Source organism: Bubalus bubalis, chromosome 24 (assembly GCF_019923935.1).
Source record: "Bubalus bubalis isolate 160015118507 breed Murrah chromosome 24, NDDB_SH_1, whole genome shotgun sequence".
Lineage (NCBI taxonomy): Eukaryota > Metazoa > Chordata > Mammalia > Artiodactyla > Bovidae > Bubalus > Bubalus bubalis.
In genome coordinates this window covers 9205346-9223598 of record NC_059180.1, presented here as the reverse complement: position 1 = coordinate 9223598, position 18253 = coordinate 9205346, and the positions used below count along the sequence as shown (strand labels likewise).

Here is an 18253-nt window from a genome sequence, read left to right as displayed (position 1 = left end):
CGCTAACAAAGCCCGACATTCTCAGGGCATCCAGGCTGGCATTTCGATTTTACCCCAACAGATCTGCGGGGGCAGCAGGAGGCTCAAGGCTCTGGGCATCCAGAAGGGTCTGGACCCCAAGTTCTCAGCAGGGAGAAGCCAGAGGGTTCGCTGCATCCTTCGGCTCAGCCCGTCATCACCAAGGAGAGACGAGGTGATAGCAGACCCGAGCGGCAGTCTGGGGAGGCAGGCTGAGCATCACGGCACTGCTGTGCAAAACCCAAGAATACACACCCAACACGACAAGGGAGACCGTGGCAGAGCAGACTGACAGAATCGCCTCAGCAACTCTCACGCAGTTCATCAAGAGCTATAGAGCCTTTATGTCCTTAGGCTCCCAATCTTATTCCTGTGAATTTTTCTAAAGGAACAAAGGTGTCTCTCTCTCCCCCAAGAGGGCAGCATGGCGCAGTGCTAAAACACAGCCATGCTTGGTCTCTTTCAGAAAGTTAAGGGCTAAAGATGGTTACTCAACCCCAGCCTCGCAGAGGCCATGTTCTCCCCTGCTTCTCTCCCCCTGATGGTGGGCATGGCAACCCTGCCCGGGACCCACACTAAATTGAAGGAAAAAAAAAAAAAAGTGAAAGTGTTGCTAAGTTGTGTCTGACTCTTTGCAACCCCAGGCACTAGACACAGCCTGATCACAAATACCACATTGGTGGTCTCAAGGGCCAGAAAAAGCCTCTAGCTTCACAATTTCAAGGTCAACTTCATTTGGTACCCCAACCACCGCAAAAGCCCCCTTCCTGTCACTTTCAGAACTCTCAGCCTCCTGTTCCCTGGATTGGGGTCTCCCTGTGGGCACAGGGGAACTCATGGGAGGTGCTTGCTTAATTTAATTAAGTTCAGTCCTAGGAGTTTGGGGCGGGAAAGCACCTCTGAAGGCTAGATTTTAGTGAGATGGACAATCTGGCTTTTATTCTGCTCCAAGGACACTGCCCAGGGCGTGAGGAGCAGCAGCCACCACGGTTATCCGCAGGGCGGTGTAAGAGTGGATGTAATTTTTGTCTCACACACCAACTTTAGAACCTACCCCATCCCACAGTGTCTCGGCTGTCTCTCCAACTCACAGGAGAGAGAGGCCATGCCAGCAGGACAACCTCAGGCTCAGAATCACCCAGCAACCTGGGACAGCGTGAAGCCTAGAACTCAGATGTCTGGATTTCGGAACCGGGGCCCCTCCCCAAACCAAGCCTGACTCCACGGAGGAGAGACATGGACTTCTGGCAACAACACGGAGCAGTGATGGAGGCTCCGGCAGTGGGGACTCCCTGTGTCCCCGCCCCCATCCAAATCCTGGAGGCTAGGTGAAGCCTGGCCTGAGTCTTTGACCTACTGTTTTTTCTCTTCTCCTTGCATGCACAGTGTCTACCCTACTCCAAAGCACAAAGCCTCTGCCTTGGGATGCCCTTAAGGTAACAGAGGCCTGGTATTATCAATCAATGGCGAGGGGCCGGCAGAGAGTTACCCCAGCTGCACAAGGGGCTCCTGAAGGTCGTCGCCCCTTTTCATCTCCCTGCAGGCCTCGAGCTGCACAGCCAGTCCCCAACAAACAGCTGATTCTGAGTTCTGTCTCTTCCTGTTACAGTGGGTGTTCCCAAGTCAATGAAAAATAACAGCGAGATGCTATCTAATCAACAGAACAATAACACAAGCCCCCTGGATAAATCCCCAAATTTCCCGTCTATTTCAGAACCTCAGAAGGTGACCTTGTCTTTGTACATGTAAACAGTTATGATGACGTCATCCTGGGTTCCGGTGGGCCTGATGACTTCCTTTTACGGTCACGTGAAGAGACACAGGGACACACAGGGAGGAAGGTCACGTGACCACGGAGGCAGGGATGCTGCGACAAGCCGAGGAACACCAGCGGCAGCCAGAAATCCTACTAGAGTTGAGAGAGAGGCATGGAATTGACCCTGCCCATACCTTGATTTCCGACTTCTGACCTCCAGCACTGTGAGAGCATCGATATATGTTGTCTGGAGCCGCTGCTGAATTGTGCCAGTTTTTCCTTCTGCAGCCCCAGAAGGTGTTACAAATGCCTGTCACTTGCTCCTCCTGGGGGAGATGTCCTGTGGGTATGCTGGTGCGGAGTTTGGGGGAGGACCAAGGAAATCGTGGGCTTATAAAGAGCATTTAATGCCACAGACTGGACGCTCTTAGCGAAAGTGAAGCCTGGGACTGAGCCCCTGGACAGGCCAACAGTCAAGGTCAGAAAGGCGGTGAGAGGTTGTCATGGGACATCTCGCACAGTTGGGGGAGGGACGACAAGCAGAGAAATGGGGTCACATAGCTGGAGGGGTCCTAGGAGGAGCTCGAGGAGGTGTCTGGGGGCTTATTTTTGACTTTCAGGTGGATGGGGATGAGAGGGACTTGGGTCCATGTGCCTTCCGGTTGCCATGAATATGGTCACAACAGAAACAGAAGCAATGGGACTCCACTGCCCTTGGACTGAACTAGCTGTCCGTCACCGTCTGCCCCACCCCCTCCTCTCTCAGCCAGGGCTGATTGGATCTGGGGTGGGCACCCGATCCAAAGCGAGACAACCCATTGGCTAGCCTCGCTAGCCAATCAGATTCTCTCAAGAGGACAGCTGGGAGGCAGTAAGTGCTGGAGCCTAGGCGGGGCCGGGCAGGTGGATGTCAGGGCAGAAGGGAGGAGACGTGTCAAGAGATCTGCAGACACAGTGAGAGACAGACAGACTGACCAGGAATCATGAGAAGAGGGAGGCGAGTGAGAGGGGAACAGACTCCGTTTCTGATGCTGCTCCTCCTTCCAGTTCTCTGAACTGTCTGCCTTTGGTGCTGTGAGATTTCCCTGCAGCCTTTTAGTAACCTGCCCGCCCACCCCCTACCCTTTGATGACTGAAGTTAGCAGCTACCAGATGTCTTTGCAATCACAGGTGCTTTTCCCGGGAGCGACCTCCACCCCCAATCCCTTCGGGAGGGCAGCCACCCCACAGAAGAGATTGCTAAATGTCAACCACATAACTGGCCCCTTGGCTAAGCGAGAAACTTATATTGGAACACCAGATGCCAGGCTGGGGTTCCTATACCAGATTGTGCCCCAGTAGCCATCCTTTAAGCTCAGGCAGCAAAACCCGTCCCAACAGGGGCAGCCGTCAGTGACCCTAGATCACACATATCCCTCCCCAGCCAGGGTCATTCAGGGATAGGACAGCCATTTGTACAATTTTGCTGAACGCTGGAAGTCAGAGGGGTTTTGACACGGCTCTTTCACAAAATCAGAAACCGTAGTTTCCCATCAGAGCTCAGAAATGATCCAGTGCAGTGATTCCCAAAGTGTGGTTCCCAGGTCAGCATCACCTGGCAACTCATTAGAAATGCACACCCTTGGATCCCACCCAGACCTACTGTATGGGCACTTGGGTCCAGAGTTCTGAGTCTGAACACACCTACTGGGTGACGAATTCTTAAGCTGGGAAATCACTGACCTGGTTCAACCTCCTCATTTAACAGAGGAGCAAGTGGAGGTCCAGGGAGAGGAAATGGCTGCCCAAGACCAGTTAGGGTCAGGACTGGAATGTGGAGAGGGACTGCCCTCTGCCTCATCTGATGGCTCTGGGAGTCCACATTTTCTGTCACCTTCCAGGGAGCAGGGAGGGTCATGGCAGAAAGGCATTCCTACCCACCTAACTGTGAGCAGGCCTAGTGAGCCCTGCAGACTCCAGACGGTTTGGTGAGGAGGGCTGGTGTCTGTCTTGGGTGGCAGGGGTCCTTAGGTGCTTTATTAATTGATGTGAGTGTCTTCCATCCCTCAGCTCAGAAAGGGTGGGTGGGATTGAAGAGGGAGAGTGAAATTCCACTGGTGCCCAGACCCCTTGGCCAGGTGGTGTGACTTGAAGAGGTGCTATCACTGGCATCCTTATGGGCTACACTCGGGAGTCAGGAGTCCTGGGTCCTGGTCCCAGTGGCTGCTGAGGTGCACCATGACTGCATGAGTCCCTCCTGCCTTTCTGAGCCTGTTTTCCCATCTATAAATTCTGTGACTCAAACACAAACTATTCCCAGCCAAAGTTTTAGCTGGAATTCAAGATGAACGGAGGGCCCAGGGAACACCTTTAGGGATACTGCCAAGAAAGAAGGGACAGGGAGCCCAGCCACCATGCCCTCAGGCCCAGCTCTGTGGATTCCCCGGGTGCATCCCACCCAGCTGCTGACCAGGAAGCATGGCCCCTCTGGGGCTCCTGGAGCTGAGCCATTTGACTTCTGATGCCCGAGTCTCTCGTGATGGGCCCCTCCCCACGCTCCCAGGGTATGACCTGTGACTCTTCCCCAGTTTGTCTACCTCATGGTTCCCATGGCCCCCTCCCACATGGCTCAGAGTTGCTGCCTGGACCTCATGATGATTTTCCCTTTGAGGGCTAAGCCTGGGGTGCAAACCTGGGGGGAAATTTGGGGGCCTTTGACCATTACCTCCAGGTCTCCCTTGGTGATGGACTCCTCTTCCACTCGGAACTGCAGGTCCTCGACCTTCCTGCGGAGGGGGGAGAGGGGGCTGAGCAGGCTTCACCCACAGGGGTCCGTCCATGCTCCTGCTCAGTCGTGTCTGACTCTTTGCGACCCCCTGGACTGTAGCCCACCAGGCTCCTCTGTCCATGGGATTCTCCAGGCAAGAATACTGGGGTGGGTTGTCATTTCCTCCTCCAGGGGATCTTCCTGACTCAGGCACTGAACCCGTGTTTCCTGCATTGCAGGTGGATTCTTTACCCGCTGAGCCATCAGGGAAGCCATAAGTGACCCCTACTCAGAGGGGTGGCCTTTGCCAAGTCAGCAATGGCAGAGAGAGCCAAGGCCACCAGAAGCTGCGAGTCCACATTCAGAGTACCCAGAAGGTACTGTCCCAGAGCCTCATGGCTGATGGGGGTGGAGCCTCCTGGAAACCCCCAGCCCTCCCAATTTCCTGGTCCAAGCTCTACAGAGAGAACATGGACTTCTCTAAAATAGGAGTGCAAAGGAGACATTGCTTAAGGAAAAGATCCCCGGTGTTCTCCTTACTTGCTGCAAGTAATAAATCCTTTCTTCTCCTGCAAAATAGTTGTGTTTAATGCAGCATCTTGCCCCTCTAGGGTGGTTGTGGGAATAAATGATAGAATGGATAGTAAATGAAGCAGAATCAGCTCTGTTTTCATGATAGCAGGGAGCAGATAGGCTGCATGAAACAGTCTATGGGGAAAGACAGAGGGTGGGCTTCTTCCCCTGCTGACCCCATCCTCACTCACTCCTTCCGCTCAGAATCAGGGCCCAGGGTTCCAGCCCCCACCACTTGGGCTGCTCCCTGATGTGGAGGGCCCCCAGTGCCCTGCTGCAGGTGTGGGGCCCACCCTCAAGTACACTCACCCACCCACTCACCCCCGAGAGAGCACCGGGGAGAGACACAGGCACGTTACAGCTCACAAAGTGGCTGCTCCTGGGCCTCCTGATGGCTCTCAGCACACAGAGGATGAAACTGAGGACCAGAAAGGGCCAGTGACCTGCCCAAGGTCACACAGCAAGCGCCGGGCAATGCTGGCCCTTGTACCCAGGACTTCCTGAACGCAACTCCCATGATGTCTCAGGGATCTGTTTTTGTTTGTTGGCATCAGGCGCGTTGCCATGGGAACCAATTGTGTGGGCCCTGCCTACGGTCTCAGGCAGATATAAATAAGCCCTCCTCTCTCAGAGTCAGACAGTAACAACAGCCCCTGGAGCACATGCCTGGGCTGAAAGCCCAAGAGCAGACCCAAGTTGGGGGAGGTGGGGGCTGGGGCTGGGGGCTGCCTGCTGCACAGGAGGAGCAGAAGAAGCTGCAGAAATCTGTATGTCAGCAGCTCAGAGACAAAGAGAGGCTCCTGGGCCAAAGGAAACCCTGGCCCTTGTGGGGTCTGAACCCCGCCAGGTGCTCCAGGACCAAGTCAGCCCAGAGACCCCACATGGAGGGAACACAAACCCCACTCACCACCCTGGCAGGTCACACAAAGAGCCAGTAGCACCACTGACAAGACTAGTGACCTCGGTAAGTCCCTTCCCTGCTCTGAGCCTCAGTTTTCTCATCTGTGAGCTGGGGGCAATACCTCCCTGGGTTAATAGTAAGACAGAGAGACGGTGCAGGTGAAGCACCCAGCCCGGGGGCTGATCCCCAGGTGCAAGGTGTTTCCAGTGGCCTTTTCCTGCTGCTTCTGAGCCTCAGTTTCCTGACACGTGAAATGGAAATGAAGCTTCAGGACACAGGCTTCACGCTTCACTGGGAGGACCTGCCTAGAGCAGAGGCGGGTATTCCCTGTGCTGAATTGGATCACGGCATAGGCACGTGGGGTATGCGTCTCCCTAGTGAGAGGTCCACCCCCCGCTGCCCTCCCTGGGCGTCCTCATGATGCTGCACAAGCCAGGCAGGGCGGAACAGTGAACCCCACGTCAGGAAGGAAAGCGTGACAGACATGGTGTCTCCCAGGTGCTCAGTGCTGTTGTCGGGCGCGTCACTGGGGTTAGCTTGCAAGTCCTCCCAACAGCCTGCAGAGGCGGGGGTCATCACCCCACTTTGCAGATGGGAGGACTGAGGCCTGCAGGGCTTGTGTCACCAGCCCAGGTGACACAGCCAGTACACGGTGGGGAGGCGGGGTTTGGGCCTGCTGGTCCCGAGCCATCCTCAGCGAGGCTCTGGGAGTGTCCCCCCGGGATGGGGCCCGGGGCGGCACGCACCTCCTCTCCTCCTCCAGCTGGTTGGACAGGTCCACCTTCTCTTTCCGCACGCTCTCCACCAGGAGCCGGGCCCGCTGCAGCTTTTCTTCTGCTTCTGCAACATACTGGGCCCCGAGCGGAGGGCCCGGACAGGGTCAGCCTCCTCCCGGGGGACTGGGAGCGGGAGTGGGGAGGGATGGGGAGCAGCAGGGGAGATGCGAGGAGACAGCCTGGGATCCCAGCCACCCCTACTCCCCCTCCAGCCCAGTCAGGCAGGAACTGTGGGTCTAGATGTGAGGGAAGAGGGCCAGCCTCACCCAGCGGGAACCTCAGGTCCACCTGCCCCCAGGACCTGCCCCCTCCCTCCACCCTTGAGGGCCTATAAGACCTTCTGTCTTGTGAATGCCCCTGTCACAGCACATACGTGAGCTTGGCCTTAATAATTCCAGAGCCCGAGGGAAGAGGGAGCTGGGCTCCAAATGGGGACAGGGGCCCAGGAGGGAGCTCCCAGGTAGGGGACAAGCGCCAGGGAAGAAGAGACACGTGATGGCGGCAGAATCGAGGTGATGGGTGATGCCTTCCTTCCCTGAAACCCAGCCCAGGAATCTGCTCAGAAACGTGATCTGAAATGTGGACTTCTGTACCTCCAAAAAAATTTAGTATTAGAAATTATTTAGAAAAAGTGAGGAACTGGAAAACCACGTGAACACCAGCAGGGAACAGGCCACGTGGGTAAGGACACAGCGTGTGATAGATGGCAATGCAGCCGTTCAAACGGGGAAGAATTTTCCATGACCTAGAAATCATGCTCGGGCTGTGTGTGTCAGTCGCTTCAGTCGGGTCTGACTCTTTGCGACTCCACGGACTGTAGCCCGCCAGGCTCCTCTGGCTGGCCTTGGGATTCTCCAGGCAAGAATACTGGAGTGGGCTGCCATTCCCTTCTCCAGGGGCTCTTGCCGAGCCTGGGATCGATCCCTGGTCTCCTGCATTGCAGGCGGATTCTTTACCGTCTGATCCACCAGGGAAGCCCTGCTCACACTATATGAAGTAGGGAAAAGCAGGATACGCAAAACTGTATCCAGGTTCTGGAGGAATGTGGGCCTGCCACTGGAAGGAAAATCACCAGGAGGACAGGGGAGGCTGGTAACCTGCATCTCAGTGTCTTTTGCACACCCCGAGTTCTCTTCTCTGAGCGTGAGGGATGGACATGACTGGCCCGAGGAGGCCACTGGTACCCTGCTGGGGACCCTACCGCCCCAGCCCGCCTACCCACCTGCTCATGCTGCGCCTTGAGCAGGGCGATTTCCTTCTCCACCTCGCAGATGTGGCTCGTGGCCTTGGCCACCTCGGCCCGCTCCAGGTCCCGTTCAGCCAGCAGCTGCTCTATGTGCTGCTGCTTCTCCTTCAGCGCCTCCTGCAAGGCCGTGGTGCCCGAGATCTTGCGGGCGTAGCGCGAGGAGGTCTCGGTGAGCTGCAGGGAGGTGCCGGAGCAGGCGGGACTCAGGGGTGTGGAGCTCCATCCAGACAACCCCCAGTTACCCCACAGGTTGCGGGGGCATGGGGCCCAAGTGCCTGGACTCTAGGGTCCAGCTCCTCCCCTTCCCAGGGCCCTAGACACTGCCTACTTACGTGGAGGGAATCGTGACGTTTGAGATCCAGGGAACTCCCCGCTCCCAGGCAAGTTACAGCCCCTGGGGCTCCTCCCCACCTCATGGCGGGGTCCCTCACCTGGGCCACCTTCTCCTGGACTAGGAGGAAGCCCGTGTAGACAGAGCTCTGCACGGCAACCTCACCTTCTCTCCTCACCCCAGGTGAGGTATCAGCCTTCCTAAACTGCTTGCCCTCCACCCGTATTACCTGCTCTGCATTTGTATGAACTTCTTTAATTCCTAAGAAAGGGTTTTAGACTAGTGACACATCAGTAATAGAAAAATAACAATAAATGTAAACGGGTCAATTTCTCTGTTACAAAAATGTACACTTGCTTTTTAAAACTTATTTCTTTGTTGGTGGTGCTGGTTGCGGCACCTGGGTGCTTGGTTGCTGCACGCAGGCTTTCTCTAGTTGTGGTGAGTCGGGGGCTACTCTCTAGCTGTGGCCTGTGGGCTCAGTGGTTATGGCTCACGGATTTAATTGCCCTGTGACCTGTGGGATCTTAGTTCCCAGACCAAGGATTGAACCCATGTCCCCTGCACTGGCAGGCAGATTCTTAACCACTGGTCCACCAGGGAAATCCTTACACTTTCATCTTTGTTCAAAAACTCCAAACTTCTACCTTAGCACCTGAAATGTACATTTCAGTTTAAGAGCCTAAGTTACCAAGTTTCCATGTTCTTTTATAGAAACTTCTATTAAATATTTAAAGGAAAAAAAAAAAAACAAAAAAACTCCAAACTGACAGATGCCTGGAGCCAGAGCAAGTCAGAGGACGCCTGAATCTCTATGGCCCCACCCTCCACATCCCCATATACACACCAGGGTAGCCCTCCCCAGTCCCCCATCCTTACCAGGCCACTGCGGCTGGGCCGGCCACCCACGGAGGAGGCCACGGAGCTGACAGAGCTGATGGAGGAGCTGCTGGGACTGTGGGTCAGCGCCGACACACCCATGGCCATACGCTTGGTCTTCTTGGCCTTGGCCGGGCTGGTGGACGGGAAGCCGATGCGGATCACCTTGTGGATGGGTGCAAAGAGACCAAACTTGGGTGGGCACTGGAAGTACCTGGAGGGGCAGGAGAGACCACACTGCCATTACTGCCCCACAGCCTGGAGCCTGGCCTGCCTTCCCCACCTTTTCAGAGCCCAGCAAAGAGAGAGAGATTCCTCCTTGGGGACCCATCACCCGTACCCTAAGACCAATAGACAGGACTCCCAGAAAAGGAACAGAGGTGAGCAGGGTCTGCTATTCTGCACAGCCATTGGACATATTTCTGGGGAATGGGGGAATAACAATCAATGAACCCCTGCTCTATGCCAGTCCCTTTTCATAAACGCTCATTTCAATCCCCCAACCACTCTATTGTAATCCAGTTTTCACAAATGAGACGTGGGCTCAGAGAGGTTAAGGAACTTGCCATAGTCACACAGCTGGTTAAATGGCAAAGTTGAGAGTGGATCCAGTGGACTCCAAAGCCCTCAATGTTTTGGCTCCACTCACATACCAGAGGCCCCCAGCCACATCTGCAGCCCTATTTTCATGGCTGCCCCTGGACCACCCCCAGAGCCAAGGCTCTCTGCCCATGCAGCTCCCTGCATGGAGAAGCAGAAATGGGAAGGAAGCACCTTAGGGGTCAGGTGGGGGATGCTGACCAACCTTCCTCTGAATTCTGAATGCAAGAGTAAGTTGAGAGAAACATTTGCCTTGAAAACAGGAAGGCAAATGTTGTCATGGAAACTGGAGCATCTTCTCTCAAAACCTCTCTGGCAGCGGATTCCACACGGGACCGGGAACTAGTCCTGCAGTTTCCGGCTCACCATGAAACTGCCACACCATCCCGCCACTTCCTGCATTCAGGTCTTTGTTCAGGCTGACCCCCAGCCTAGCAGACCTTCCTTCTCAGAGCTGTCCCAGCCTCACTTGGAGCACAGAATCCAGCCCAGGGATAAAAACAGGCTCGCGGGCCACCTCCCCTTAGCCCCACACCCCTGACACTGCTCACTCATCACATCACCCTTCCCATCCCCAATGGGCCCAGGAACAGCCTTAGACCCTTTCGATCGAGAATTCCTGACAGTCAATTCCCTTTAATTAGAGATGCTGAGAAACCTGGGACCTAGCTGTGAGCCTAACCTTGACTGTAGAGCACCAAGCACTGATTATTTCCTGTGTCACCCAGGGCATCTCCCAGAAGCAGGGACCACTGCCTCTCCTTTTCTGGTACTCTCACTGCACTTAGCCAAGGTGGCATGGGGAAAGGGACACAGGGACAGATGACTCTCCTAGCACTTGCTCGTGACTCTCTGCGTGATCTTGAGAAATGACCTCTCTGGCCTTGGTTATCTCATCTGTGAAATGGGAGTGACAGTCCCACCACCTGCTTCCATGAGCTGCTATGGCAGCACCTATACATGGTATCAGGCACAGCCACCAGATGCTCAACACGGGCATCCTCAGATGCCCCAACCCCGTCCCCTGCACCCATCCCAGAAGAGGACGCCCCCCTTCTCCTGCCCAGGGGAAGCCCACCATACCTGGTGCCCGCCACCGCCCCATCGTTCTTCCCAAGGGGCTCGTCCAGTTCCACGCCACACCACTCGCCCTTGGCAAAGTCTGTCTCCCCCACATACCGCACCACGCCAGTCTTCGTCCCGCCAACCTGTTGGCACACAGAGAGACTCGGGTCCAGAGGATGCAGTGGGAAGAGCAGAGATGGCACAGGTACCCAGGCACCCAGGCTCATCCCACCCCTTCCTTCCAGTATGCAAGGTTTAGGAGAGATGGAGGGAGGTCAAGGACAGCAGGGAGGGATACAGGTATAACCAGTGCTTCCCAAGGCTGTCCTGGGTGAGAGCTCTGGAGTCAGAAAGACAGACTTGTATTCAAATGCTGCCACTTACAAGCTGTGTGAGCTTGGGCCAGTTTAACTTCTCTGAGCTTTAGCCCTGCTTCATCTGTCAAAAGGGCTCTGGTGAGGATTACGTACTGTTTGTGCAGTGTCTGGTACATACAAGAGCTCAATAAATGTTATCCTTAAAAAATGGCTTGAATGGGGGTTGCCAGGAGCTGGGTGGAAGGGGAAATGGGGTTATTGTTTAATGGGAATGAGTTTCAGTTTCACAAGATAAAAGAGATCTATTGTACTACAACAACATGAATCTATTACTTAACATCACTGAACTGTACTCAAAAATGGTTAAGAAGGTAAATGTTATGTGTATTTTATTTTTTTAATTTTAAAATTAATTTTTACTGGAGTACAGCTGCTTTTCAATGTGGTGTTAATTTCTGCTGTGCAGCAAAGTGAGCCAGCTATGCACATACATGTATCCCCTCTGTTTTGGATTTCCTCCCCATTTAGGTCAGCAGGAGCACTGAGCAGAGTTCCCTGTGCTGCACAGTAGGGTCTCAGTTTTCGATTTTATACATAGCAGTGTATAGTGTATATGTCAACCCCGATCTCCCAGTTCATCCCACCTGCCTGTGGGTATATTTTACCACAGTTAAAAAAACTCATAGACCAGGCCAGTAATCTGGAATATTACTGTAAAAAATCATTTAAAAAACTTTTAGTTAAGTTTACATATATACATAACAGGGCTTCCCTGGTGGCTCAGAGGGTAAAGAATCTGCCTGCAATGCGAGAGACCTAGGTTCGATCCCTGGGTGGGGGAGATCCCCCGGAGAAGGAAATAGCAACCTACCCCAGTATTCTTGGCTGGGAAATCCCATGGACAGAGGAGCCTTGTGGGCTACAGTTCATGGGGTCACAAAGAGTTGGACACGATTGAGCGACTAACACACACGTATACATAAAGAGTCAAATACTTTCAAAGCCTTAAAAAGCCCCGGGAATTTCTCCACCTCTCCCCAGAAGCACTTTAACTCTTTATGATGTAGTTTTTGGTGTTGACTGCATATTTCTAATTGACATGCTTATGTTGCTACTTGTCAATTTTTCAGTTTGGGGTGACATCCATTGACTTCCCATCAAGGAAGGGGAGGCTGAACCCACCCCTACTGGCTCTCCACTCTTCCCACACATCAACGGCTTCATTTGATCAGACTCCAGGCTGACGGTGCTGGGACTTAGGTAAACACTAGTCACAGACACAGATGGGTGGATACAGAAACTTTTCCTTCCCACGACCAATTTTCCCCACAGATAACAACTGTCTTCTATGATTGTTTGTTAGGTTTTCACACTAGGTTAACCCCAAACTCTCTCAGCCCTCTAAAATCTCCTGCCAAGATGTGTAGAGCCATTGAGAACTCTATCAGATTCTTTCTGGAGAAGACTCTCCTGGAGCTGGGAGTCCCTCTGCTGCGTGGCCACCACTCCAGGGCCACCTGGCACCATCTCCCTGAGGAGTTCCTCTTCTTCCCTCCTGGGCTGGATTTCCCATTTCTTGGATGCAATATCTTCTGTTTTCTTGGTTTATTCACTTATTTTGGTAGAGCCTTCCACTGCTTTCTAAGAAGAGGTGCAAGAGGAAATAAAATATTTGAGCCTTTGCCTATCTGAAAAGAAAAATTTGCAGGATCTTAGTTCCTTGACCAGGGGTTGAAACCAGGCCAAGCCAGTGAAAGCACTAAATCTTAACCATTAGGCCGCCAGAGAACTCCTGAGTTGCGAAGTTTAGAATTCACATCTTCAATGTGTCTGGTGCATAGCTGGTCCTTAAGAAATGGTGGGAATGAAGTGAGTTCTAATCATGGAGCTGGTTCCTTTGAGGGTACACACCTGAGGCATACTTAGGGGTGTCAGAGAAGGTAACCTTTAGAAAGTCCTATTTTGGTTCACATAAATATGGTAGGGGCTTCCCTGGTGGCTCAGATGGCAAAGAATCTGCCTGCAACGCATGAAGTCCCAGGTTTGATCCTTGGGTCAGGAAGATCCCCTGGAGAAGGGAACGGCTACCCACTCCAGCATTCTTGCCTGGAGAATTTCACGGACAGAGCCTGGCGAGCTACAGTCTATGGGGCCGCATAACACCCAGACACAACTGGGCGACTAACACAAACATGGTAGATAAACACACGCATTTATTTTCAGCCTTCCTTCAATTTGCACTAGAAAGACAGTGAAGGGACTTTTTTTTAAAGGTATTAAGCTCTCAAAGGCAGAGAACAGGAGAAAAGATGGTAAGACACAGAGCTGGAAACCCAGGGCAACCAGGTCCACAGGCAGCTGCAGGGAAAGCAGAAAAGCAATCAATGTTTCTCTCAGAAGCCACCTGAGGCAGATCCTTTTATAATTATGGGATGATCTTTATATATATATATATATATATATATATATATATATATATATTTTTTTTTTTTTTTGGACCACGTCATGCGGCTTGCAGGATCTTAGTTCTCCAAACAGGGATCAACCCGGGGCCCTCGGCGGTGAAAGAGTGACATCCCAATCACTGGATTGCCCGGGAATTCCCAAGAAATATATGACACGTACCCCCCGTTACAGTATTTTACAGAATAGTTTCACTGCCCTAAAAATTCTCTGTGTTCCCCAAAGACCTCGAATAGCCAAAGCAATCTTGAGAAAGAAAAACGAAGCTGGAGGAAATCAGGTTCCCTGACTTCAGACTATGACAAAGTTACACTAATCTAGACAATATGGTACTGGCACAAAACAGAAATATAGATCCATAGAACACGATAGAAAGCCCAGAGATAAACCCACGCATCTGTGGTCATCTAATCTACGATAAAGGAAGCAAGAATATACAATGGAGAGAGGGCAGTCTCTTCAATAAGTGGTGCTGGGAAAACTGAAGAGCTACATGTAAAAGAATGAAATCAGAACACTCCCTAACACCATACACAAAGATAAACTCAAACTGGATTACTAATGTAAGGTTGGACACTATAAAATTCTTAAAGGAAAACACAGGCAGAACACTTTCTGACATAAATCACAGCAAGATCTTTTTAGATCCACCTTCTAGAACAACAGAAAGAAAAAAAAAAATAAACAAATGGGATCTAATTAAACTTACAAGCTTTTGCACAGCAAAGGAAACCATAAACAAAATGAAAAGACAATCCACAGAATGTAAATTGTACAACCATTATAGAGAACCCTATGGAGGCTCCTTAAAAAACTAGCTACAGGCCCAGAAAGGTTAAGACACTTGCCCAGGGTCACACAGCAACAGTCTCCAGGGCCCCCACTTCACTTGTCTCGCTGGCCCCTCTGTGGTTCTGACCAGGTGTGTGTGCCTCAGCCTGAATCCCACCCGAGGCCCGCGGGTCCCGGTCCCTGCCCAGGGCGGGGACTCCAGCTCGCCCACGTGGGGTGGGGGTGGGGTGGGGTGGGGGCTGGGACTCACCAGCACGCGGTCTCCGAGGCGCAGGTCCTTGTCGCCGCGTTTCACGGAGCCGCTGTCCGAGAGGTTGGAGCCCGACTCGTTGCCGGTCTTGACCGAGCTGTTGAGGACGCTTTCCCGCAGGGGGATGACGCGGCTGGTGAGCGGCGGCGTGGCGGTGCCCGAGTGCAGCGACAGGTTCTGGGCGGTCAGCGACTCGACCGAGTGGGCGTCGCTGCCCGAGCCCTCGGCCGCGGGCTGCCGCGTAAGCTTGGAGGGCCGCGTGAAGATGCCCTGCAGGGCCGGGCACTCGAAGTAGCGCACGCCGCCCACCGCGCCGTCGTTCTTGCCCACCGGCTCGTCCAGCACCACGCCCGCCCACTGGCCCGGCGCGAACTGCGTCTCCCCCAGGTACTGCACCACGCCCGGCTTCACGCCGTTCACCCACACGCGCTCGCCCACCACGAAGTCCCCGGCGAACTCGTCGCCCACCTCGGCCGCCTTGGCGCCGGGCTTCTCGGGGGCAGCAGGGGCCGCAGCCGGGGGGCCCGAAGCCTGCTTGTGCAGGGGGGAGCCTGTGGAGACAGGACAGAAGTGGCGGTTAGGGCTCGGGTCCAGGGAGCGGGTGGGGGGCTGGACCCTCGGCGGCCCCCCAGAGCGCGGTCTGGGAGGGGGCCGGTGCTGGCTGACAGATGGGTAAACTGAGGCAGGTGGGGCTGGGAGTGGGGCTTGAGGCGGGTCTCATGGCTCCTGGGCCGTGTGGGTATCCCCTCCTCTGCCAACCCCTCTGGAGGATTCTAAGGATGGAAAGCTCAGGACAGTGCCTCCTCAGAAGGCTTTCCACCCAAAATAAATAAGTAAATAAATAGAGTTATAGGGAGTTCCCTGGTGTCCTAGTGGTTAGGATTATGGTCTTTCACTGACAGGGCCCAGGTTCAATCCCTGGTGGGGAAACAGATCCTACAAGCCCCATGGTGTGGTCCCCCCGCCAAAAAAAAGTTACAGAGGACTTCTCTGGTGGCCCAGTGGTTAAGACTTCGCCTTCCAATGCAGGAGGTGCAGGTTCGATCTCTGGTCAGAGAGCTAAGGTCTCACTTGTGTGCTAAGTCACTTCAGCTGTTTCCAACTCTTTGTGACCCCATGGACTGTAGCCCGCCAGGCTCCTCTGTCCATGGGCTTCTCCAGGCAAGAATATGGAGTGGGTTGTCCGTGCCCTCCTCCAGGGGATCTACCCAACCCAGGGATCAAACCCACATCTCACATCTCCTGCACTGGCAGGCAGGTTTTTCACCACTAGGGCCACCTGGGAAGTCCTAAGATCCCCCAAACTCTGTGCTCAAAAAACCAAAACATGAAATACAAGAGCAGCAATATTGCAACAAATTCAATAAAGACTTTTAAATGGTTCACATAAAAAATATTTCAAAATTTTAAAATTTTAGAAAATTAAAAAAAAAAAAAAAGACTTTCCACTGCTCGGGGTCACTCAAAACTGAGGGCAGAATGAACCCATGATGGAGGGTTACAAGCTGCTACTTCCTCACCCTGGTGGGCTCAGGCCCTCAGCTGTTAATCTGAGACCACCCATGGCCCCATGTAGGACTCAGATCTTGTCGGGGGGATCTCTATGCTCCCCACTTTCCTCCCCAGACAGTTCTGGGCTCCCAACTGTTCCTGGACAGCTAGCCACAGACATCTCAGGACAAGGAAGGAGCCAGTAAACCCTCTTACTCCACTCCTGTTATCTTCCCCTCCTCCCCCACCCCCAAGCTGCAGCCCAAGCCTCAGGGTGCACAGACCAGGAAAAGAGGGGTTGAGGAGTATGGGAGGTGGAAGCAAGCACTTAACCTCATTCCTGGTCTGAACTTCAGGCTCTGTGGCCTGAACTGGGTCCCCTGATTTTGCCCTTCTTTATAGAAAGAATGACCCTGAGGCTCAGGCATGGGCCTTGCCCAAGGCCACACTGCAGAAATGGGGATAAAAACCCTCGCTGGGGGGCCTGACTCCCAGGCCTGGGCTCAGATGTGCTATAAACTCAGAAAAAGAATAGAAGGGGGCCAACCTGCTTGTATACGTGTGTGTGCGTGCCAAGTCTCTTCAGTCATGTCTGACTCTTTGTGACCCCATGGACTGTAGCCTACCAGGCTCCTGTGACCATGGGATTTCTCCAGGCAAGAATACTGGAGTGGGTTGCCATACCCTCCTCCAGGGGATCTTCCCAACCCAGGGATGGAACCTGCATCTCATGTCTCCTGCCTTGACAGGCTTGGTCACTCACAAAAGGACAGAGCAGAGCTCAAACCCACCATGTTTTGTGCATGTCTGGCTCCTGGGTTGCATGCAGGGCCCCGTGTGCAAGTGTTTGGAAAGCCTGCCCAGTTAAACCTCAAGGTTTGGAGGCTGCTCCTCCTTCCTGCCAGACAAAGTATCAGGCAGGGAAGGACTCATCCTTTTTTTCTTCTACTCCAGAGGCTGATGCGGTTGTCAAACAGAGATGGGGACAGAAGGCAAGCAGACACTGCCATGCCCCTATCAGAGATGCTTGTGTTTCTGGGTCTTTCCACAGGCAGCCAGTACAGGGGTCACAGGGGCAGCAGCTCTGCCAGCATCCTCCTGGTACCCAAGGTCAAGGAGGCCAGGGCCATAGGCCTGGCTACATGCTATCTTAAGGCTGGAAGGACAGAGCTCCTGGAGGATGAGGAAGTCACAAACTCCATGGCAGGACACACATACGAGGCCAAGCAGGCAGGGATCCGTCTGGGCCACTAGTAATGGTGGGAAAGCACGTGACCACCCAGGGCCTAGGCAGCCAGAATGGGGGTCTTAAGTGAGGGGCAAGGGGCTCCCTCTCAGCTGTAAGCTGGGCTCCCAGGAAATCTGTGAGCTTTGCTAGTGACCTTGATGAACAACCACAGTGACTGCACCCATGAACGGATGCCCTGTGCTAAGAGGCGGAGGTACAGTAGCTCATACGACCCTCACGGTCAACTGTGTGAAGTGATTTTGTGATCCCATTTTACAGATGAGGAAACTGAGGCTCAGAGTCATCAGTTGCTTTATCTAGGGACCCAGGCAAGAGGCAGCAGAGCCAAGCTCCAACCAAAGGCCTCTGGCTCTTGGTGCAGGGCACTTTCATTCATCCAACAAATGTGTACAAAACACTCACCACGTCAAGCCCCAAACTACAACCACTCTAACCTTGGACTCCCCTGCATGGACCCATTTCCTAGATTCTGGCCAAACCCTACAGTTCCCCTTCGAACAGGGAACGGTCTCATCTTATACTCTTCCTGGAGAGGGATGTGTCCTGTTTCTTGTGGGACCCTGGGTGGGTGGGTCCCCAAGGTTCTTCTCTCACACCCCTGAGATCCCCAGAGGTACAGGCCATGGTGGCTAAGGAAGCAGCCTCTGGAGCCCTACCTCCATCTCCTCGCCTGGCCCCCATCACAGGGCTGCTGAGCAGTGATGCACAGAAAGCCTTAGGAAGGGTGCCTGGGCCACACCAGTGAACAAGTGCCGACCATTCTTATTGTGATAGGAAATGACTGATACTCAAAAGAAAGG

General features: G+C 53.6%; 1 protein-coding gene across 2 annotated transcripts in view; it reads right to left on the bottom strand.

Annotated features, from left to right (window-relative positions):
• The window catches only part of CLIP2 (CAP-Gly domain containing linker protein 2), a 75524-nt gene that overhangs the window by 20768 nt on the left and 36503 nt on the right, over nt 1-18253 (bottom strand). For both annotated transcript variants that reach the window (XM_025275615.3, XM_044936330.2), the window contains exons 3-8: nt 14714-15264; nt 10910-11034; nt 9227-9440; nt 7993-8190; nt 6741-6844; nt 4479-4539 (exon numbers count right to left, since the gene is read on the bottom strand). In XM_025275615.3, coding sequence (XP_025131400.3) covers nt 4479-4539; nt 6741-6844; nt 7993-8190; nt 9227-9440; nt 10910-11034; nt 14714-15264 — 1253 coding nt within the window. The remainder of the gene's footprint in view (nt 1-4478; nt 4540-6740; nt 6845-7992; nt 8191-9226; nt 9441-10909; nt 11035-14713; nt 15265-18253) is intronic.